Raw genomic sequence first — 24442 nt, 5'->3', positions numbered from 1 at the left:
TTCTACGACGGCGTGCGCACACTGCTGCACTCGGCCTGTCATGAGTGTGTTTTAAACGTCACACAGTGATATCTGATCATGTGTAAACGGCTGGTTAGTGTGTGTTAAACTCATAATGCGCACACACACATAAGATGAGCGAACTCGGGGATGTTTCGCTTGGTTCACGGGGACAGCGACGCCCACGGAAATGACAGCAGCGTGACCAGTTCCGCTGTTGTCGCTTACGTGGAGACAGGAAGTGTCTTCCGTTGGTTTCCGGATCGGAGTCTCGGTTGATGTTGTTGTGTGTCTACCATGGCCCAGGACGCGCTTTCTCTCCGGGTGTCGGAGATCAGCGACCCGGCGCTTCTCTTTGAGTGCTATAACACTGAGGAGATCCGCGGAATCGAGCGCAAAGTCCGCGGGGAGATCGAGCAGAAGAGGGAGGAGCTGAGGCAGATGGTGGGCGAGCGGTACCGGGACCTGATCGACGCCGCCGACACGATCGGGGAGATGAAGCAGTGCTCGGAGAGCGTCGTGCAGTCCATCCAGGACATGCAGCAGTACTGCCACAGGCTGAAGCAGGGCAGAGCCAGCGTGGCCAGCTGCAGAGTGGAGGTGAGCCAAACGCCGTGTGTCGACGCATGCGCCTTAGTAGTACTTTACAACGTCATGAAGATCTACCGTAACCTCACCTACAAACGCGGCAGACTCGCAGCTGCTCAGGAAAGGTGAGGCTGCTGAACCACCTGAACACAGCTTCGTCACAGAGCAGTGTGTGGTTCATTCCAGCCTGTTCAACACCGCTGCTACATGCAGCACACAAGCACCATCAGGCAGAACAGATGGATGCAGACACACAACAGTGCAGAAGTGACCTGGTGTGTGTGTCCAGTCACTGAGTGTTCAGGAGTGTGATGGCCTGGGGGAAGAAACTATTCTGTAGTCTGGCAGTGAGGGCAGCAGGGTGAAGAGTGTGTGTCTGTGGGGTGTGTGGTCCTCCACGATGCTGGTGGCTTTGCAGTGTGATAAGTGTCTGTGATGGAGGGAAGAGCGGCTCCAGTGATCTTCCCAGCTGTTCTCACGATCCACTGTACTGCGGTGCAGTTACCATACAGACAGTGAGGCAGCTGCTCAGGAGAAAAGGCTTCAGAGACTTGGAGCTGTTTATTGTCATTGTGCAGTTTCTGGACCACAAAGGTGCTGAAGTAAGAAGAAGAGAAACCAATATACAACGAAGGTGGAAAATAAATAAATAAATAGAATAAAATAAAAAGCAGTGTGTATGTATAGATATGTGAGTGGAACTATATACATGGTGTATGTGTAGGAAACACTGAAACAGACTGGGACCAGAATAAGTGCACAGAACATGGAGAGACTGAGATATTGCACACAGATGATCAGCAGCAGTGTCGGGGTGGATGTGTTGGGGAAGTCCTTACACACTCTTCTGGACTTCATCAGTCAAAGTTCAACACTTGGTTGAAATGACGTCTAAACTGCGTGTTTCCTTCTAAAGCTTCTCCTGAGTTCAGAGAACGAACGCTTTCACATGTGCACAAACTGCTTTTGCAGCAACTGTTTGAAGCTGATGACGTTGTGACGGAGACGCACTGTGTGTCCTGTTGCAGAGCCAGACACCGTGGCAGCTAAAGTTCTACACCATGGCCTCCCAGATCAAGCTGCTTTTGGAGATCCCGGAGCGGATTTGGAGTGCCATGGAGGCATCTCACTACCTCCGAGCCACGCAGCTCTACCTGATGTGCTGCCACCTGCACCATCTGCTGCAGCTGGAGGCCACTGCAGCAGGCCTCTACAGCTCCGTCCTTGTCCGATTTCCCATCCTAATCCGACAGGTTGCCACCACCGAACACTTCAGGTTTGTATCACAATTCCTGCTTAACGGAAACTTGAAATCGAAACTCCGTGGCTGGAAACTAAAATAGTGCACTTGTAGTAGCTGAGAGTAAGCGTCTTCTTGCAGGGCAGCCATTCTGCTGGACAGCAGGGCTCTGCTGAGGGGCCGTGCAGTGTCGGACCAGGCCATCGCTGAAGCCTTGGTGTCCATCATGCTGCTTGAAGACAGCTCTCCTCGGCAGGCTCTGGCTGACTTCTTGTTGGCCCGGAAATCATCCATACATCAGCTGCTGAACCAACCGCAGCATGGTATGCTCTATAGTTTCCTTCTGTGGTAAAGCGTGACAAATGTTTGATTTGATAAAGAAAAAGCCTTCGAGGCTTCTGTTAGTCCATGAACCTGTGCTTTTCTGCAGGTGCAGGGATCAAGTCCCAGGTGTGCAGCCTCGTGGAGCTGCTGGTCACCACTCTGTTTCAGGCCTATGCCATCTTCTACCTCCCCCCAGAGGGCAGCCCCAGGCCAGGGGATGAAGCTTTGAGCTGTGGCATGCTCTTCTCTGTCCTGGACAACGTCACATCTACGAGTCCTGCAGGTAAACAGCTGAGACAGGACACGTCGGGGTCTTTGTGTTCAGGTTAATAAGAATAAGCTTTGCTTCAGAGCAAGAATTTGCTGGCTTTCATCTCCTGGGTGAGCATGGCCATGTCTCCCCGTGCCTCACAGGAGCAGCTGACTCTAAACTGTCTGTGGATGTGACGCAGATGCTGAATACAACACTGTATGACTGTATTGTGCGTGTAGTCTGAGCTGCTGTAAGTGTGCAGTAAGAGCACCGCGCCTGTCCGCTCTGAAACACTCAGTCTGAGAAACTAACAGCCCCCTTTTTCCAATGTTCCCCATCTGTGTCCTCAGCTAAGGACAGAAGGGTGTTGCAGGAAGATGTGAGTACAGGCAGCTGGTTAAAGTATCTGCCTGCGTCCATCTCAGAGTTTCAACCTGTCCTTCGCACCCTGGCTCAGCCAATCCAGAGGGAGCACCTGCAAGACACTCTTCAACAGTGGATCGATACGTAAGGCCACTGAATGTCTGCTGTTTCCTTTCTTTCAGTTTCAGTGTTGTTTGCATAGAAAAATGTGCTAATAGTAGCATTCCAGCTCTGCCTCTGTGCTGTCAGGAGTGACTTGTGATCACTTTGAGCTGATAGAAGGGAGCGATCACCCCGAGGCGGAGTCCAGCTCACAGAAGTGGCGGCGGGAGTCCTCGGGGTAGCATACGTGATCCAGCACAGCCTTGCAGACTTCCTTAAAGCTGCCTCCCCGAGCAGCAGAGGGAGCCGACGCGCTGCATTTTATCCTCGGCCACTTACACACCGCTGCAGTGGCCTTAAACATGTCCGGAGATGACTGTGGGTCCTCCACCTGGGGACCAGTGAGGGTGGAGCCATGAACAACGTCATGATCGTTGGCTCAAGGACAAAGTTTTAGGTTTAGACACGAGGAGCAGGAGGGTCAGTGTTTAACGTGGTTCATTACAGGATCATTATCTGCTGATCTTCATTTTAGTTTCAGTTTGTGAGACGATGAGTGGAAGACCAGATGAAGTTTACTGGTTTGGAGTCGTCGACGTGAAAACTGGATCTATCTGTGACCGTGTGATGACTGGCGTCCAGGCAGGTGGTGCTCAGCAGCCGTGTAGAAGAGAACTGCTGACTTACATTCGATCCACTGCAGATGTGTGCACCTCGACTGCTGTGGGACACAATGAAGACCAGTGTCTGTGGTCCAATCATGTCTTACACTGCAGGACAACAAACATGAAGCTGGAAGTGCATGAAGCTCCGACCAGAGACGGAACAAACAACACAAAGATGAGGGAGCGTCTCATCCCACCACCTGTCACATGTGCTCACCACTCGCACATCTATTTATTCACTACTCCTTATTGTTATCGTTATTATTCTCATGTCATGGTCCAGTGTAATTAAATTACTTTTCCACTGAAAAAGTAGAGTAACTGATTACTGTTCATTTTTAGGTATTTTAATTACAGTTACTTACAATGTGCTTGTGTTACATTGTAAAATAATTAAACTGGCTGAACATCGTTATTTAATTTCAATCATTTATCTTCTAAAGGTAGAAGTAAACTCTGCTCTGTAACATGGCTGAGGCGCAGCTGCGCGTCATTCCACACCAGTTTGCTGCACGGTCGTTTTCTACAGCGGAAGCTGTCGGACTGAAGCGAGTGGCTGTTTCATGACGTGGACATGTTCCCGTCTCTTCACTTTTCTGAAACAAGCAGACAAGAACATTACAGTGATATGTAAAAACTATCAGCTGCTGTTAACAGCAGGAGTAACCTGCTGAAGCGCCTGACACAGAGCATAGACGAAGACTTCTGAGCGATCCTTCATCATCCATGGATAACACTGCTGAGCAGGACCTGGTTTTACTTCAGCAGCACCGACGGTGACTGCAGGCGACACTGGAAGAGATGCTGCTGCTGCAGAGTCTCCGTCTTTAAAATAATTTATTATTTAAAGAGTTTAATTTCTATTGTTTGCCACTCAAGGTTTTATTGGGATTTTAAGAAGTATTTAGTTAAATTACTTATTGAGTAATTAAGTTACTTTTCAGACACAGTAATTAGATAAGTATTTTAAATACACTGTTGATTAAGTAATTGGTAATTAATTACTTAAAGTAACTTACCCACACTGGTTATTTCTGGCCTGTTTGCAAAGCTCACCTTGATGTTATCGAGTGCAGGGCGTGTGTTTCATGAAGGCTACATGATCATTTCCAGTCTCTCCAAATGTGTTGTTTCCAGCTGTAAGGAGGACATCTGCCATGGTGTTGGAAGCCTTTTGGTCTACGTCAAGAGCCTGAAGGGGCTGGCAGCCATCAGAGACGCTGTTTGGGACCTTCTGTCAGCAGACTCCATCAGTCGGCACTGGAGCACCGTCTGTCAGCGTCTGCTGGAGCACCCCCTCACCGTCTGGGAGGACATCTTGCAGCAGCTTTTCCTCCAGCGGCTGCAGGTTGCTGTTCTTCTATCTTTAGCTTTATAGGTTCATTTTCAGGGCCCACTTAGTCTGTATACTTGCTAATGACGGGGGATAAACATGCAGTTATTGTAACACTTTTATTGTTTCTTTCGACTCTTCAAGGTCATCACTAAAGAGGAAACTGAAGCCATCTCAGTGCTGTCTATCCAGCTCCTTACATCCGCCGTCAGGGATCTGCAGACCCAGAGCGTCCATTCGTCTTCAGGTGCCCACAGCAGCCATGGGGCCCAGTATGAGGTAGATGTCTCCTCCTTCTTGTGGTTGGAGTCTCCAGGGGACCTGCTGAACGACGCAGGCTGGTTCAGTGTGAGCCAGCGGGGCCAGCAGCAGCACAGGAGTGGCCTGGCCATGAAGACGCAGGCACTCACACCTTGTGTTCAGAACTTCTGCTCTTCCATTGATGCAAAGCTGAAAGCCAGACTGGATGATCTCCAGCACTACCTCCCCTCCCAGGACGTGGGTAGGTCCACTGGGAGTGTTGTGGGGGTTTCCTTGTGTTTCAGCTGACAGATTGATGGTGTATTTATCCTGATTTAATGTGATATTGAGAAAGACCAGTGAAAAGCTCAGGCTTTTATCTTTGTTGAAGTTTTGGAACCAACTCTAGATTCTTTCATTTCTCGTGGAATAACAGGAAGTGACATCACCTGACCATGAAACTGGGTGATGTCAGCTATCCGATCCCTTTTGAATGTCTGAAACTGTACTTGGCAGGACTGATGGAGCACATCTGTCTGCACTTCAGTCACGTCTTTGATCTGATGCAGTGCTGAAAACCACAGAAGCGTTTGGAGCTAAATCTGAGGGTTTCATACTCTTTGGACTGTATAAACATACGAATGGCCACTATTGGACCACTGAAATATTGAAAGTACTGACAGTTGTTAATGTGTCGTGCTTTGCAGGCTCTGACTCCACTTTGGCCACTGTCCCTTCCTCTGCTGATCAGCCATCGTCATCCTCATTTAACCGCTTCATCGACTCCGCAGCAGTGGAGGCGGCGCTGCGTGACGGCTGTTTGGCCTGTGTTCACCACATTCTGTCCTTCATCCGATCACAGCTGGCTGCGGCCTCGCCAGACTCCAGGCCCACCTGCCTCAGTTCAGTTCTATTCATGGCCAGGCTGAGCCAGTCTATGGGCAAACTGTGCCCCAACCTGAAGCATTGCATCCTGGGAAAGCAGTGTGGTTTTGACAGCACAGCCAAAGGGACCCCCAGGCAAGGCAAGAAGCTGGGCAAAGCCACGGCCGCTGCAGAGGTCAGGCCTTCCCAGGACAAGTGGGAGGAGCTGAAGGAGGAGCTTCTTGGCTGCAGTATGGAGGCCTACCGCATCTGGAGCGCCGCTCTTTCTAAAGTCAGACACAGTCACAAGTGTACATGTAAACTTGACATGTGGTTAGTGTCGGTTTATGGGGAGGTTTGTAGAAATCTGATAGAGCAGTAGAATCACATCACGTCACATAGCGTCCAGCTGTGGTTAAACTGGTTTATAAAGGTTGAGTGAAAGTGTATTATCTGACTGAACTGTTGAGCAGACGGGTGGAGGGACACTAACTAAACCAGTGATCATGCTGCTGTTGGCTGTGAAACCTGTCTGTTTGCTAATGTTTTAGTTTCAACAGACGTATGTGGGAGGGTCAAAGGTCTACAGCTATGACTCTGGTGTTGTCTGAAGACCTGCTCGGCTCTGTGTTGCAGGGGCTGTTGGAGAAGTTTGGCATGGTGCTTCATGCTGAGTCTGCAGGCACCATCTTAGCTACAGCAACTAACTGGGAGGATCTGGAAATCCAGGAGGAGGCCGAGTCTGGAAGCAGCGTTACATCCAAGATCCGTCTTCCAGTACAGGTCAGGAGGACATCTGATACAAACTGGAAGGACCCAGAATCCATCCTGAGGTCTGATGGCAACCTTTTGTTTCTGGTGTCTTCTGTAGCCAACGTGGTTTGTGCAGTCCCTGCTGTTCCAGCTGTGTGTGGAAATAAACAGGGTGGGAGGCCACGCCCTTCCTCGCTCCACCCTCCAGGAGTTTCTGCAGACCTGTTTGACTGAAGTCCTGCACCATTACCACAGCCTGACACAGACCAGCAGCACGGTAACTGGGACCTGTCTGGTAGATAGTTGGATTATTCCTCGACCTGATGATTTCCTGTGTTCTGAGAAAAGTCTGAGAATAATCTTCATGATGATCACAGACGAGCAGAGCGTCACGGCTCTGTAGGAGGAAAAGAAGGGAATCATGCTAGCAGGACCTGGTGTATGGCTACAGACAGCCAGAAATATTCAATGAGAGACTAATGAAGAGCTAAGTACACACATACTTAAGTAGAAGTACAGATACTAGTGTTCAGAAATACTCCAGTAAAAACTGAAGCACTGATTCTACTTCTTTACTCGATTAAAGGTGAAAAGTACAGGTTGTGAAATGTGCTCACAGTAAGAAAGTAAAAGGTTTGTATTGTTGTACAAAGCTGACGGAGCTGTGCTGCATCAGTTCAGTAACAGTGTAAGAAAGTAGATTGGAAACAAGCTTTTAGTCAACAGTTAAATTGTAATAAATGTACTCAGCTTGGTTAGGTAGAGTCTGAGTGGGAAAGGACAACGCTGAGAGGGTGACTTTCCCCCACATCGGTGGGATCAGCACATGAACCCTGAGATTCGCTGTAAGGACTCAGCGTGGGGAGAGCTCACACAGGTCTCTGCTGTGGGCTCTATTTTCTTAGTGGTCAGGCTGTGATCAGCTGATCTGAAGTTTACGGCTCTTTGTAGATTTACAGAAGCAGCTGTTTCATCAGCTGTACGGACGTGTGCTGCTCATGCTGCCTTTATACTGGCTGGTGTCAAGTTGGAGTGAATCCAGTGAGTGGATCTCAGCATCATGAGCTTAACTCTGACCGTGATCATCAGTCACACACTGTTCTTTACTTTAAATCATCACAGCAAACTAACCTGTTTATCCTGCTTTGAACTGCACCTTCCTTCATGCAGTACCACAGTCAGCCTACCTTACCATGGACATGAATGAACCTACTATCACGTGTACAGAATGATGTCTGATTAACAACGAGAGGAGTTTCATGGCTCTGCTCGTGGTCAGGGCGTCAGTGCAAACTACCATTATAATGTCTTTAATGTTGTTAATACAAAAAAGGAAGTAGGAAGTGTTACGACACAAAGAAACTAGTGCTGTCAGCGTTACCGGGTTAACGCGTCATAACTGGCAAATCCCTGTTAACGAGTTAACACAGATTAGTCCGGGTTACTTGGTGTCAACGCCACATTAACGCGTTAATGCGCTAAAAGAAACCTTATTTGAACCGAAGAGATCAGAGGTCCAATGTGATATTAGAATCACACCCTATAGGCCTGTTCACCACTCAGGCATAACTCATGACCACTGACAGGTGAAGTGAATGTCACTGACCATCTCTTCATCATGCCGTCTTTTACTGGGTGTGACATGTTAGGGAGCAAGTCGACGTTTGGGCCTCGAAGTTGGTGTTTTAGCAGGAAAATGGGCAGACATAGAGTCCAGGTAGTGATGCTAGATAACTGAGTCAGAGCATCCTGTGGGGGCTCCAGTCTGCAGTGGTCAGAACAATGGTGGACAGGCTAACTGGAGAGCGTGGTCTGATCAAATAGACAAGCTCTGTAGGTCACATTGGCAAAGGTGTAATGCTTGCTCTGATAGGAACTGTGTTTTTAATGGGGCTGCAGATCTGTCAGGGTGCCCATGCTGGACCACGGTGCAGTGGAGGAAGATCGCCTGGTCTGATCAGTCGTGTTCTCTCTTACATGACGTGGCTGCTCGGGTGTTTGCGTGGCAAGCTTGCAGATGCAGTATAATCCTTTAGGTCAGTGGTTCCCAAACTTCTTTTGCTTCTTTTGTTTTTACAGCAAAAATCTAGTCTTTGGCTTAGAATGAAGTTGGTTTGGAAACATATTCAGCGATGCTTCATCTCCTGCTTTGTGTTTGTGTGGGAGCCCGTGCTAGCAGTGTCCAAGCGTTGTTGTTGTTGTTGTTTTTTTCCTGTTTCATACCCCCCCCCCCCCCCACAATGGCTCTGCGCCCCCCTAGGGGGCGGGCCCCACACTTTGGGAAGGTCTGCTTTCGGTAATGTCCTGCTGGGTCCTGCATGTGGATGCGTGCCACCTACCAGTTGTTACAGACCATGTTTCATGGTGTATGCCATGATTGCTATGGCCTCTTTCAGCAGGAACATGCAACATCAGACAGAGCAGGAATGGTTTGAGGAAAACAATATAGCTTTGAGGGGTTGACTGGACCTCCATATTCCTTAGATCTCAGTCCAGTCTATGTGAGAGAGAATCTCTTGGTTCCAAAGCACACCTTCAGGGCTCTACTGGAGCACAATGCAGCAACAAAAGGGAACTACACAATATTAGGCAGGTGGTCATAAGGTTATGACTGATTAGTGTATTTTGTCAATGCAACTGTCAAAACGATTGCAGTGAGAAACTGATCTGATGGCAAAGGAGCACAGAAACATAAGGGCGTGGTTAGCACTTTAAATGTATTTTCTATGGTTGTGCCTCCCTTCTCCTTCAGGATGCTGTATTCCCCATGACGCAGAACAGAGCCCTGCAGTTCCTGTTTGACCTCCGTTACCTGAGCGCTACTCTGGGGAGCAGACTGGAAGAACTGAAGAACTCCCGACCACAGCAAGACCCAAGGTATCAATTCACATCCAAAATATGTGTCATGGGCTGTTTGTGCACAGTCTGCAAACACCCGAGGAAGCTTGGAAACTGTAATCCTGTAATACTGTAGTGCAGCACGAGCCAGAGGTGTTCACGGGTTCATATGGTTGTGTCCAGAATCAGGGACTGAATCCTGCGACGTGAGTGGCTGTTCAATTGGTAGGTCTCGCCCAGGGGTGTCAAACTCAATCGCACAGGGGGCCAAAACTGAAGGCACACTTTAGGTCGCAGGCCAAACAAGATAAAGATTTATTGAACACTAAAACAATGTTTTTTAAACATAAATATGAATAAAAACAGACAGGAATATGATTCCAGATTAAATAAACTTAAAAAAAGAAACTTTAAATATTTTGCTCTTCATAAAAATATATCCTGTCAAAATGATGCAAGTTAGAAATATGAACATGCTGCCAAACCCCCAGAAAAAGTAAATGAGAGCAAACACAAGGTTGGAGCCGCATGTAGACGAGCTGGGCGCTGCTGCAGGAGTGGAGCTAATAAACTGTGCGGGCCATTCAGTGTCTTTCCCTGAGTGCATCGTTACACTGCAGCTGCATCTGAATCTGCACAGGTGCAGCTCAGCAAAGTGCGCTGACTTGGTTCAACGTTACTGCAACAGAGAAAGTGAGGCAGGCTGCACTGGTGCATTAGTGACAGCTTCACTTGAAACGCCTTCACCGCATCACACATGTCCATGAACTGACAGGTTTCCTTGCTGAGCTCAAAAACTCTGTTGAGAACTTTTCCCCAACTCAGCCGGCGGAGCTCTGCATGAAGGAATGTCGGCAAACTCTGAATCTATTTCCCACATAAAAGACTGAAACTGACGGTGATTTAAACTTTTAGCTCAGGTAAAATGTACGGTCTGCATCACGGTGACCATTACATGCTCCATTTTTAGGACTTTACCACACAGCCTTTCCTGGTGTGTGATGCAGTGATGTGCTGTTAACTCACCGGTACATTTCTCCTGCATCTTTACTGCATCCTGCTGACTACTCCACTTTTTTTGGACACAACCCCCTGACTTTGGACACAGCCCCCTAACTTTGGACACATCCCCCACACACCCCTGACGTTAGACACAGCCCCCTGACGTTGGACACAGCCCCCACACCCCCCTGACGTTAGACACAGCCCCCTGACTTTGGACACAGCCCCCTGACTTTGGACACAGCTCCCTGACTTTGGACACAGCCCCCTGACTTTGGACAAAGCCCCCACACCCCCTGACATTAGACACAGCCCCCTGACGTTGGACACAGCTCCCTGACTTTGGACACAGCCCCCTGACTTTGGACAAAGCCCCCACACCCCCTGACATTAGACACAGCCCCCTGACGTTGGACACAGCCCCCTGACGTTGGACACAGCCCCCACAGCCCCCTGACGTTAGACACAGCCCCCTGACGTTGGACACAGCCCCCACAGCCCCCTGACGTTGGACACAGCCCCCTGACGTTGGACACAGCCCCCACACCCCCCTGACATTAGACACAGCCCCCTGACGTTGGACACAGCCCCCTGACGTTGGACACAGCTCCCTGACTTTGGACACAGCCCCCTGACTTTGGACAAAGCCCCCACACCCCCTGACATTAGACACAGCCCCCTGACGTTGGACACAGCCCCCTGACGTTGGACACAGCCCCCACAGCCCCCTGACGTTAGACACAGCCCCCTGACGTTGGACACAGCCCCCACAGCCCCCTGACGTTGGACACAGCCCCCTGACGTTGGACACAGCCCCCACACCCCCCTGACGTTAGACACAGCCCCCTGACTTTAGAAAAAGCCCCCTGACGTTGGACACAGCCCCCACAGCCCCCTGACATTAGACACAGCCCCCTGACGTTGGACACAGCCCCCACAGCCCTCTGACATTAGACACAGCCCCCTGACGTTGGACACAGCCCCCTGACGTTGGACACAGCCCCCACAGCCCCCTGACGTTGGACACACCCCCCTGACGTTAGACACACCCCCCTGACGTTAGACACAGCCCCCACACCTCCCTGACGTTAGACACACCTCCCTGACGTTAGACACACCCCCCTGACGTTGGACACAGCCCCCACACCCCCCTGACGTTGGACACAGCCCCTGACGTTAGACACAGCCCCCTGACGTTGGACACACCCCCCTGACGTTAGACACACCCCCCTGACGTTAGACACAGCCCCCTGACATTGGACACAGCCCCCACACCTCCCTGACGTTAGACACAGCCCCCTGACGTTGGACACAGCCCCCTGACTTTGGAAAAAGCCCCCTGACGTTGGACACAGCCCCCTGACGTTGGACATACCCCCACACCCCCCTGACGTTAGACACACCCCCCTGACGTTAGACACACCCCCCTGACGTTAGACACAGCCCCCTGACATTGGACACAGCCCCCACACCTCCCTGACGTTAGACACACCTCCCTGACGTTAGACACACACCCCTGACGTTGGACACAGCCCCTGACATTGGACACAGCCCCCACACCTCCCTGACGTTAGACACACCTCCCTGACGTTGGACACAGCCCCCTGACGTTGGACACAGCTCCCTGACGTTAGACACACCTCCCTGACGTTAGACACACACCCCTGACGTTGGACACAGCCCCTGACGTTGGACACAGCCCCTGACATTGGACACAGCCCCCACACCTCCCTGACGTTAGACACACCTCCCTGACTTTGGACACAGCCCCCTGACGTTGGACACAGCTCCCTGACGTTAGACACACCTCCCTGACGTTAGACACACACCCCTGACGTTGGACACAGCCCCTGACGTTGGACACAGCCCCTGACATTGGACACAGCCCCCACACCTCCCTGACGTTAGACACACACCCCTGACGTTGGACACACACCCCTGACGTTGGACACAGCCCCTGACATTGGACACAGCCCCCACACCTCCCTGACGTTAGACACACACCCCTGACGTTAGACACACACCCCTGACGTTGGACACAGCCCCTGACATTGGACACAGCCCCCACACCTCCCTGACGTTAGACACACCTCCCTGACGTTAGACACACACCCCTGACGTTGGACACAGCCCCCTGACGTTAGACACACCTCCCTGACGTTAGACACACACCCCTGATGTTGGACACAGCCCCTGACGTTGGACACAGCCCCCACACCCCCCTGACGTTAGACACACCTCCCTGACGTTGGACACAGCCCCCTGACGTTAGACACACCCCCCTGACGTTAGACACACACCCCTGACGTTGGACACAGCCCCCACACCCCCCTGACGTTCAACACAGCCCCCTGACGTTGGACACAGCCCCCTGACTTTGGACACAGCCCCCTGACGTTGGACACAGCCCCCTGACGTTGGACACACCCCCCTGACGTTAGACACAGCCCCCTGACATTGGACACAGCTCCCACACCTCCCTGACGTTAGACACACCTCCCTGACGTTAGACACACACCCCTGACGTTGGACACAGCCCCCACAGCCCCCTGACGTTGGACACAGCCCCCTGACGTTGGACATACCCCCACACCCCCTGACGTTGGACACACCCCCCTGACGTTGGACACACACCCCTGACGTTAGACACACCCCCCTGACGTTAGACACAGCCCCCTGACATTGGACACAGCCCCCACACCTCCCTGACGTTAGACACACACCCCTGACATTGGACACAGCCCCTGACGTTGGACACAGCCCCCACACCCCCCTGACGTTCGACACACCTCCCTGACGTTAGACACACACCCCTGACGTTGGACACAGCCCCTGACGTTGGACACAGCCCCTGACATTGGACACAGCCCCCACACCCCCCTGACGTTCGACACACCTCCCTGACGTTAGACACACACCCCTGACGTTAGACACAGCCCCTGACATTGGACACAGCCCCCACACCTCCCTGACGTTAGACACACCTCCCTGACGTTGGACACAGCCCCCTGACGTTGGACACACCTCCCTGACGTTAGACACACCTCCCTGACGTTGGACACAGCCCCTGACGTTGGACACAGCCCCCACACCCCCTGACATTAGACACAGCCCCCTGACGTTGGACACAGCCCCCTGACGTTGGACACAGCTCCCTGACTTTGGACACAGCCCCCTGACTTTGGACAAAGCCCCCACACCCCCTGACATTAGACACAGCCCCCTGACGTTGGACACAGCCCCCTGACGTTGGACACAGCCCCCACAGCCCCCTGACGTTGGACACAGCCCCCTGACGTTGGACACAGCCCCCACACCCCCCTGACGTTAGACACAGCCCCCTGACTTTAGAAAAAGCCCCCTGACGTTGGACACAGCCCCCACAGCCCCCTGACATTAGACACAGCCCCCTGACGTTGGACACAGCCCCCACAGCCCTCTGACATTAGACACAGCCCCCTGACGTTGGACACAGCCCCCTGACGTTGGACACAGCCCCCACACCCCCCTGACGTTAGACACAGCCCCCTGACTTTAGAAAAAGCCCCCTGACGTTGGACACAGCCCCACAGCCCCCTGACGTTAGACACAGCCCCCTGACGTTGGACACAGCCCCCACACCCCCCTGACGTTAGACACAGCCCCCTGACGTTGGACACAGCCCCACAGCCCCCTGACGTTAGACACAGCCCCCTGACGTTGGACACAGGCCCCTGACGTTGGACACACCCCCTGACGTTAGACACACCCCCCTGACGTTAGACACAGCCCCCTGACATTGGACACAGCCCCCACACCTCCCTGACGTTAGACACACCCCCCTGACGTTGGACACAGCCCCCACACCCCCCCTGACGTTGGACACAGCCCCTGACGTTAGACACACCCCCCTGACGTTGGACACAGCCCCCTGACATTGGACACAGCCCCCACACCTCCCTGACGTTAGACACACCTCCCTGACGTTGGACACAGCCCCCTGACGTTGGACACAGCTCCCTGACGTTAGACACACCTCCCTGACGTTAGACACACCTCCCTGACGTTGGACACAGCCCCCTGACGTTGGACACAGCTCCCTGACGTTAGACACACCTCCCTGACGTTAGACACACACCCCTGACGTTGGACACAGCCCCTGACGTTGGACACAGCCCCTGACATTGGACACAGCCCCCACACCTCCCTGACGTTAGACACACCTCCCTGACTTTGGACACAGCCCCCTGACGTTGGACACAGCTCCCTGACGTTAGACACACCTCCCTGACGTTAGACACACACCCCTGACGTTGGACACAGCCCCCACACCTCCCTGACGTTGGACACAGCCCCCACACCTCCCTGACGTTAGACACACACCCCTGACGTTGGACACACACCCCTGACGTTGGACACAGCCCCTGACATTGGACACAGCCCCCACACCTCCCTGACGTTAGACACACCTCCCTGACGTTGGACACAGCCCCCTGACGTTGGACACAGCTCCCTGACGTTAGACACACCTCCCTGACGTTAGACACACACCCCTGATGTTGGACACAGCCCCTGACGTTGGACACAGCCCCCACACCCCCCTGACGTTAGACACACCTCCCTGACGTTAGACACACACCCCTGACGTTGGACACAGCCCCTGACGTTGGACACAGCCCCCTGACGTTGGACACAGCCCCCACACCTCCCTGACGTTAGACACACACCCCTGACGTTGGACACACACCCCTGACGTTGGACACAGCCCCTGACATTGGACACAGCCCCCACACCTCCCTGACCTTAGACACACCTCCCTGACGTTGGACACAGCCCCCTGACGTTGGACACAGCTCCCTGACGTTAGACACACCTCCCTGACGTTAGACACACACCCCTGACGTTGGACACAGCCCCCTGACGTTAGACACACCTCCCTGACGTTAGACACACACCCCTGACGTTGGACACAGCCCCTGACGTTGGACACAGCCCCCACACCCCCCTGACGTTGGACACAGCCCCCTGACGTTGGACACAGCCCCCTGACTTTGGACACAGCCCCCTGACGTTGGACACAGTCCCCTGACTTTGGACAAAGCCCCCACACCCCCTGACTTTAGACACAGCCCCCTGACGTTGGACAGCCCCCTGATGTTGGACACAGTCCCCTGACTTTGGACAAAGCCCCCACACCCCCTGACGTTGGACACAGCCCCTGACGTTGGACACAACCCCCACACCCCCCTGACTTTAGACACAGCCCCCTGACGTTGGACACACATCCCTGACCTTGGACACAGCCCCCTGACTTTAGACACAGCCCCCTGACGTTGGACACAACCCCCTGACTTTAGACACAGCCCCCTGACTTTGGACACACATCCCTGACCTTGGACACAGCCCCCTGACTTTAGACACAGCCCCCTGACGTTGGACACAACCCCCACACCCCCCTGACTTTAGACACAGCCCCCTGACTGCCTTCGGTGGTCAGTAAGATTAGAAGGAGTCCATTTGCATTTATCGACAGTGGAGTGTTAAATAACTGCAAACGTTGTGCTGTATGTCTTACAGATTCCATGAAACCTGTGATTGGCTGGAGAGCTTCATTGACCCCTTTGACCTGGACGTGTTTACACCTCACCTGAACGCCAGCCTCAACCGACTGTCTCAAAGGACCTTGGTACTTCCAGCTATGCTTAAATGAGTCAAAGATAAACAATGCTATTTTTGTAACAGGCAGTTCATTTGGACAACACATTTATATCGGACACATACATTAAGAGACACACATTCTCATTTAATGGTCAAAGGAGCTTGGAAAGAAAAGCGTCTGGACTTCTTTAAGTTGCTTGAAGACGTTTCACCTCTCAGCCGAGAAGCTTCTTCAGTTCTAAGGTCAAATGGTGGAGAGTCCCAGATATAAACCTAGTGGGAGTTTCCCCCCACAGAGGGACAAAAGGACCCCCTGATGATCCTCTAATCGCCTGAGCCAAGGTGTGAAACTGGGTGTGGGTCCCAATCAGCCAGAGTTTCGGGTGAGTTCATTGTGAAACCTGGCCCCACCTTATCATGCGAATTCCTGAGGTCAGATGGCCCAGGATGTGAGTGGGCGTTAAGGCGTCTGGGAAGGATCTCAAAACTGGATTATAGATGGCAGAGAGTTGGTGTCGTAAACCCCCGCCTCTGTTCAAAGATGGTCGCTCACAGTGGACATAGATGCTTCTTTCACTCCTCTTTCAAACCATCTGTCCTCTCTGTCCAAAATGTGAACATTGGCATCCTCAAAGAGTGACCTTTGACCTTTAGATGCAGATGAACTGCTGAGTCTTGTCCTGTGGAGGTGGCTCTTCTGTGTTGTGCCATGCGCTTGTGAAGTGGCTGTTTGGTCTCTCCGATGTAGAGGTCTGAGCATTCCTCGCTGCACTGTACAGCATACACCACATTGTTAAGTCTGTGTTTTGGCGTTTTGTCTTTCGGGTGAACCAGTTTCTGTCTGAGCGTGTTGCTGGGTCTGAAATACACTGGGATGTCATGCTTGGAGAAAACTCTCCTGAGTTTCTCTGATACACCGGCTACATAGGGGATGACAATGTTGTTGCGTCTGTCCTTCTTATCAACTTAAAGAAGTCCAGACGCTTTTCTTTGCAAGCTCCTTTGACTACGATGACCTGGATGACTGAGAACCTTCACAGACATACTCATTTAATGGTTTTTCTACTATTTCCATTGTAGGTTCTCACTGAAGCCATCAAAACTCTGAATAAACACAACATAAAATTATGTATTAAACAAAAAAGTGTGAAATAACTCAGATTCTTCCAAACAGCCCCTTTGCTTTGATTCCTGCTTTGCTCTCTCGGCGTCTCCATGAGCTTCATGAGGTCGTCTCCTGAAATGGTTTCCAACAGTCTTGAAGGAGTTCAGAGATGCTGAGCACTTGTTGGTCCTTTGCCTTCCCTTTGCGCTGCATCTCATCCCAAACCATCTCCACTGGGTTTAGGTCAGGTGACTGTGGAGGCAGCAGGATTCCTGAGAGTAATGAGATGAATGTATCCTTAGCAGCAGAGGTGACTCCTGATCTTCTTTTCCTGGGCTGGTGCTCATAGAGCAGGGCGATATGCCCAAAAATATTTATCACGATATGCATTTGAAAATTTGCAATAACGATATAACTGACGATATAATTGACACTAGACAAAATACTTTACAACTCCTCAACTTTATTAGTGCAAAAAAACCCATCAATGTATTTTCACTTAAACAAGCAGCTGTTTTTTATGTGCATTAAAGTTATATAAAAATGTAACAGTGCAAATTCCTCGCTGACAGTTTAACCAAAAGGCATTTCCAGTGGAAACTGGCCGACACATCCTCAGCATAACCATGTATAACATCCACAGAACTTAAAAAGAGGTTATACACACACAATACGGTAACATTATGTTGAAGCACAGTACGTATCACTCCGCGAGGCTCCGCCTACGATAGCCGTAACGCTCCAACAATCCATCGAGCGGTGCGGCTTCGTAGCTCAGCAAAGTCGCACTGAAACATCTGACATATTTTCGAGCGCCGTGCACATAAAATCGTTTCGAGGTCAGTAAACACAACCAGAGTTCATACATAAGGCACACGGGATTATAAGGGGCTCTGTCGACTTTCAGAAAAATCAAAGGATGATTTTAAGTGCGCCGTATTTTCCAAACAACACGGTAATAACGACGGCCCGCTAGCATGCGCTACCAAAAATAGTGCTTTGTTGTGTATCTGAGGGACGAAAGCTAAACCAGTTCCACACCAGTGAAGCTGCAGCATTTTTACAAACCAGTTCTGGTTCATCTGTTTCATTCAACGATCCACTTTCGCTCTTCTCATTCTGCGTCGCCGCCATGTGCGCATGTAAACAAAGGCACTGCGCGTTTTACCCATATTCTATCGCGATATTTCATTTTCCTATCGTTGCCCAACATTACACCGGTATTACCGTGAACAGTATGATATAGCCCAGCCCTAGGTCGTCATGTGAGACAGTTTCATCATCAACTATCAGTACTTGATAGTTTTTGTGACTGCACTTGGAGACACTTTCAAAGTTTTAGCAATGTTCTGGACTGACTGACCTTCAGTTCATAAAGTAATGATGGACTGTTGTTTCTCTTTACTGAGATGATTGCTTCTTTCCATAATATGAATTCTGACAGTTGTCTTCAAAGGCTGATTCGGTTCATCTGGACGTTTTCAGTGGGAGAAACGTTTCGTCATCATCCAGGTGACTTCTTCAGTTCAGCTGACTGCAGGTTGACAGCAGCTGACCTGCCAGCCCATTGTTCCTTCAGTGGGCTGCTTTAGTCATTATATGTCCTGTTTATAAGACTGGAAACCTGCAGTCAGCTGAGACTGAAGAAGTCACCTGGATGATGACGAAACGTTTCTCCCACTGAAAACATCCAGATGAACTGAATCAGCCTTTGGAGATTTACTTACCTGGGTTGTTGAGCATCAAGAGGTTTAACAGTTGTCAAACAGAGCTGTCAGCTGTGCACCAACCTGACGTCTGAACAACACAACTGATGGTCCCAACCCTATCAAGAAGGCAACAAATTCCCCCAATGAACCCTGACAGGCTCACCTGTGAGGTGAAACAATGTCACGTGACTACATCATGAAGCTCAGTGAGAGCAGGCCGAGGGTTTGCAGAGCTGTCAACAAAGCAAAGGATGGCTACTCTAAAATATAAATTATTATATAAAAAAATTTTTCTTTGTTACATGCGTCCATATATGCTGCTTCATATATTTGATGTCTTCAGTTTGTATCTACAATGTAGAAAGAAGTAAAAATAAAGACAAACCATTAAATGAGAAGGTGTGTCCACACTTTCACTGGTAGCGTATACAAAGACAACACTTAGTCTGAGTCACTGCAAGTACACAAGTGCATGGAAGACTGTGCAAAGGAACCGAGTGACATGAACACATCCATCGTCACATCCAAACAGAAAAGCTTCACGCAAGTCGAGTTGCTCGAGATTCACAGAATTTACAGAAAATGTTACATTTTTGTGATTTATATCATTGTCAGGATGATAAATGTCTTATATCAGGATATGAGAGTGTCACGATATCTCCTGATGTACTTCTGAAGATTATTGTCCAAAGTCAGTGAACATGTCTTCTGTGTTGTGTTTGCTGTCTGAATGGATCCTATGAGCCACTCATCTAATGCTGTCCTAATTATTTCCTTGTCAGTTTATAAGGAGTCTTTTTGTTTTTCCTCCAGGTCCTGCTGGGGCTCCTGACAGGCTCAGAGAAGCAGTTTGCTTTGCGAAGCAGCAGTTTGAACTCCCAGGATCCTTACAACATACTGCCGCTAGCCAGCAGCCAGATCAGGTCAGAATTTAGTTACTAATAGTTACTAAATGAAAAAGAAAGTAATGGGTAAGTAAAATCTGATGGTATAGTTTCACTTTCATCTCTTTAATGATCAATAAGATGGGATCGTCACGTGACATAGGCGTGAGAATAAACATGGCGGAAGGCTCTGTAAGCTGTGTCAAGCAGAGGCCAGGGCAGCCTGATCCTCAGCTATCGAAGCTATCTGGTGAGGAAAGAGCCTGAGCCAGTGCGTGAGGTTGAGCGATACCAGTTAGACTTCCTTGTGCTCACCCTAATGCACAGCTTGGGCTCTGCAACCAGTCTCCTGCAGAGGAGCTGGAATCTGTTCCAGTTTGAATTGCCAGGAGGGTATTCCTGTACCCGCCGGTTTGCTGCCTGTACATTTGGGTTTTTACCTGTGAACAGGAAGGCTGCTTCCCTGCCTCCAGGTTGGGGAGTGGGTCTTAACCGTTGTTTGTGTTTGTGCGGTTAATAATTCAGTTCAGAACACTTAGCCTTCTTGAATGCACTGGATGGAGTGCTGGAGGGTACTACGTCTGGCGTCTCCATCGTCCCACTACAAGACCTCAGTGCACATGTGGGCAAAGACAGTCGGGGTTGTGACTGGGAGGAGTGGCCGGCATGATCTGAAGCCAAGTGGTCATCAATTATTCCACACTGAACACCATGTTCAAGAATAAAGATGTCCGTCAGCGCATGTGGCACCAACGCACCCTAGGCTACAGTTCAGTGATCAGTTTTGTAGTTGTGTCATCATGTCTGTGGCTGTGAACATATGTTCTGGTGAAGAAAGGAGTTGATCCGTCAGCTTCTCACCAGCTGGTGGTGGACAGGCCTGGCACACCTGAAAGTATAGTGAGGATGCACTGGGAGCACCTGGCAGAGGCCCTGGTCCACAAAACCTTCAACTCCTGTGTGCAGAAGTACTTTGGCAGCTTTCCGAGGGAGGCTGGGGACACTGAATCTGAGTGGACTATGTTCTGATGAAGCTGCTGGACGGTGCTGAGGCTACAACATCATCGGTGACTGTTGTGCTGGTAATCCCTGCGAAGGGAGGCAAAAAGAATGATTCCTATCAGGCTTGGTTAGCCTAGAGTTGGGTGGCAGCTGAGGGGTGCTAACAGGCCGAGCAGAACACAGCCTGAGTAGTAACTGAAGCAAAGACTCACTGGTAGGAGTTCAGTGAGTCCTTGGAAACAAAAATCAGTCTGCCTCAGAGTGATTCTGGGAAAGCTTCAGCTGACTCAGGGAAGCAGTGTTGACTCATACATGTAGTGAGTGTGGCCTTCGCTGCTGAATTTACCTGAGGGTATAGTTGGGGGATGGAAGGAATATTTTGAGGACCTCCTTAATCTCATGGTATCTGGCCAGGAGCAGGTCAGTCTCTGTACAGCCGTTGGGAGTGTTTGGTGCAGTATGTGACTGATACTGTTGATAACCGTTATGGACAGAAGTTAGGTGTGGTGCAGGGGAGGCCTCAGAAGCTTATCTCTAATGTCTGTGGGTCTGTTGGCTTGGCAGGTGGTGCTGACATTCAGATAGTGGGCTGCAGAGAGCCAGCAACACCACCAGGATGATGAACACAGAGAGGAAAAGAAACAGATGTTGACAAAAGCAGCTTTTCAACTGGTCTGCTGGTTTTACACAATTATGACTTCAGCGGTTCAACTGTTAGTTTAGATTTCCTTGTTTTCCCCAATAGCAGAAAAATGTGGTGCTGGTGACCAACGTACCACTGCACTGTTCAACTGGCCAAACTGGAAATACTCTGTTTGTGTGTCTGACAGGTTCGGGCTGCTGCCTCTCAGCGTGTCAAATGTGCAGAAATCCAAGGCAGCTTCCAGAAGCTCTGAAGCTCCTCAGCAGCTGGTGGTGAGTTCAGAGTCTGTCAGAGTTCTTGTTTGGGACATTTCCCCTCTGTGATGTTATTTACTGGCAGCCACACGATGACTTTACGTCTCTGTTTTACTGTGCTTATCTAAATGTCCTGTGTCACGCCCTTTGCCTTCCCAGCATTTCTAAGTTCAAGCAAACCAGTGTCAAACCAGTGTGTTCATCACTGTGTGTTTGGATTCTGCTGGTGAACAGCCACGTTACAACAGAATACTGCCACCAACAACCTAAAGTAAAGTTAAAGTACAAGCGCTACATGTGAAATAACAGCCAGTTTATTAAATAGAGTAAAACATCACCCAAAACATTTTTACCACTGAGCTGTGAAAGAGTGAAAGGGTGACGTCATCACTGCGCCCGCTGTGGACAGCCTGCACACCCAAGTTTGTCAAAGCTGAGAGTGAGATGACTCAGGATTTTCATACTGTAGCTGTAATCATTGAAAGTCTTGGACAAATTAGAATTTCAGTAACTTACTGAAATTCTCACTTACTCATCAGGGGGTCCTTTGTCCCTCTGTGGGGGGAAACTCCCACAGGGCTTAAATCTGGGACTCTCCACCATTTGACCTTAGAACTGAAGAAGCTTTTCTGATGAGAGGTGAAACGTCTTCAAGCAACTCAAAGAAGTCCAGACGCTTTTCTTTCCAAGCTCCTTAGACTACCATGACCTGGATGACTGAGAACCTTCACAGGCATTTCATATGACCGTATTATCTTTAACATTTCCAGTGTTGGAATCATTCATGGCCAGAAATAATTCCAGGTCTGGACTCTCTTCCATTCTCCTCATTCATAAAGTTGCTTCGTGGTAAAACGTTAGGAGCTTTCAGATGGCAGCCCTTCTCTGACTCTGCTGAAGGTCTGAGCAGAGTCGGGCTCCTGTTTCAGAGCAGCTCTTTTGCCAGGTGCTTGTCTTCAGATGCCCCGTGACCTGTTTCTCCTTCCTCCTCCAGGCTCCTCAGTCCTTCACAGCAGGCAGTGATGACAGCTTCCGGCCAGGCAGCCTTTTCAGGCAGCTCGCTGATCAGGATGAAGACACAGCAGCGACTTCTTTATTTAAGCTTAACTGGCTCTCTGGGATGGGCAAATAATTCTCAGCTGGCTGCTTTGTTACAGTGACATGTACAGTAAATACTCCTTTTGTGTGTTGACAAAATGCCTCCTGTGTGATGTGTAAATGTTGTGTAAGCACTGACGTGTGTTGGCTGACTGGTGATCAGAGCAGCGATACTCTGGTTGAATGTGTGCATACACAAGCAGCATCGTTCAGGCACTCTGTGTTCCTGAAAGGAAACTGTGTGTGACAGGGTGGATGCTTCCTCTGTAGTGCTTTTCTACTCTTCACACTTTCTTTATGCTCCTTCTACCAAAGTGCTTTTCACATTCACACACACTCATACTCTGATGGATGCATCGGAGAGCAGCTTAGGCTGTGGCTGGTTGGTGGGGTAGGCTGTCCTTTTCACTCTGGACTGAAACATGTTTAACACACTGTGGTTTGTGACATACAGACTGATGCAGTCAGCTTCTATCACAGGATGTCTCCACAGCTACATTTGTATGAGTATGTGAACATGCTGACACGAAGCATTATCCCTGCAAACACTCCAGCGATCAGCTGACACATTCTGTACTGGGTTCTACATTTTCTCTGGGTGTTAATATGTCAGGTTGTATTTTATGTATGTATTCAGTTCAGATAGAGATGGCTGGTTGCCATGATGGCAGAAAGCAGGTTGACTTTATCATTATTGCCTCAGAGTAATCACCAGTGTGAAACACATTCTGGTGTTTGTGCAGCACTGTGGTGATTAGTGCTGTCACCTCACATCAAACAGGTTGTGGGTTTGAATCCGTGCCTGCATGGACTCTGAACGTGTGTTAATCATGAGTTCTTATTGGTTGTTGGGTAAGTATTGTAATGCTAAATGTGTCTTGTGGTTAAATGTTGCTTGTGTCTCTCACCAAAATAAACTCAGCCAAACCTTCTGACGGTGACGTTGTTGATTGGCGAGTTTCTAGTTTGCAAAGCTGCTGGATGACGTTGGGACCACACTGCAAAAGTAGCACATGAAGCAAAACCCTCAGACAGGTCCGTGTCGCAGGAACAGCGTGGTGCAGATACTTGGTGTCAAAGAAAGTGTCACCAACACCGGCCCCCACCGTTCAGTTAATAGTTTTTCCATCGATCCTTTTCACAGTTATAAGATGGATCTGTGCTGCTCACCTTTGGCTGGATAACAAGGAGGGCGCTGAACACACTGCAGGCTGTGATTCGGTGCATCTGCAGGGTATTCACAGCACCTCACTCATGTTTACAACCTTATTTCAAATACATTAACTCCACATTGTACACTCAGTACCTCGTAATGATGACATGAAAAAAGTTGTTGCATGAAATAAAAAGAACAGTGAGTAGTGTTTGAGTATTCATAGCCTTCACCATGACACGAGCTCAGGTGTGTCGGTCAGGGCTGGTGCCAGGGGAGTGCTAGCTGCCACAGATGATACCTGTCTGATTGTTCGGCCCCTGTTTCAGTGGTGTGCTGGGACGTTACACACACTCCTGTCTAAGATCTCATAGACAGTGCATGTCAGAGCA

At 50.1% G+C, this 24442-nt stretch overlaps 1 protein-coding gene across 1 annotated transcript; it reads left to right on the top strand.

Annotated features, from left to right (window-relative positions):
• Positions 1–219: 219 nt before the first annotated feature.
• On the top strand, positions 220–23832 carry cog1 (component of oligomeric golgi complex 1). The gene is made up of 15 exons (XM_085402815.1): positions 220–600; positions 1617–1864; positions 1970–2151; positions 2259–2435; positions 2756–2912; positions 4673–4883; positions 5013–5370; positions 5816–6264; positions 6609–6755; positions 6844–7002; positions 9478–9602; positions 16122–16230; positions 19830–19939; positions 21733–21817; positions 22794–23832. The coding sequence occupies exons 1-15, from the start codon at positions 298–300 to the stop codon at positions 22929–22931; spliced, it is 2958 nt and encodes a 985-aa protein (XP_085258941.1). The 5' UTR covers positions 220–297; the 3' UTR covers positions 22932–23832.
• The last annotated feature ends 610 nt before the right edge of the window (positions 23833–24442 follow it).

This window comes from Rhamphochromis longiceps, linkage group LG4, assembly GCF_057381845.1.
Source record: "Rhamphochromis longiceps isolate RC_006_pf linkage group LG4, R_longiceps_female_GT1.1, whole genome shotgun sequence".
Taxonomy (NCBI): domain Eukaryota; kingdom Metazoa; phylum Chordata; class Actinopteri; order Cichliformes; family Cichlidae; genus Rhamphochromis; species Rhamphochromis longiceps.
This window is presented reverse-complemented; position numbering and strand designations above follow the sequence as displayed.

Coding starts and splice junctions, on each gene's coding strand:
- cog1 (XM_085402815.1), top strand. CDS start 298: ATGGCCCAGGACGCGCTTTCTCTCCGGGTGTCGGAGATCAGCGACCCG. Junction 2,152..2,258: donor GCTGAACCAACCGCAGCATG/GTATGCTCTATA, acceptor GCTTTTCTGCAG/GTGCAGGGATCAAGTCCCAG. Junction 21,818..22,793: donor AAGCTCCTCAGCAGCTGGTG/GTGAGTTCAGAG, acceptor TTCCTCCTCCAG/GCTCCTCAGTCCTTCACAGC.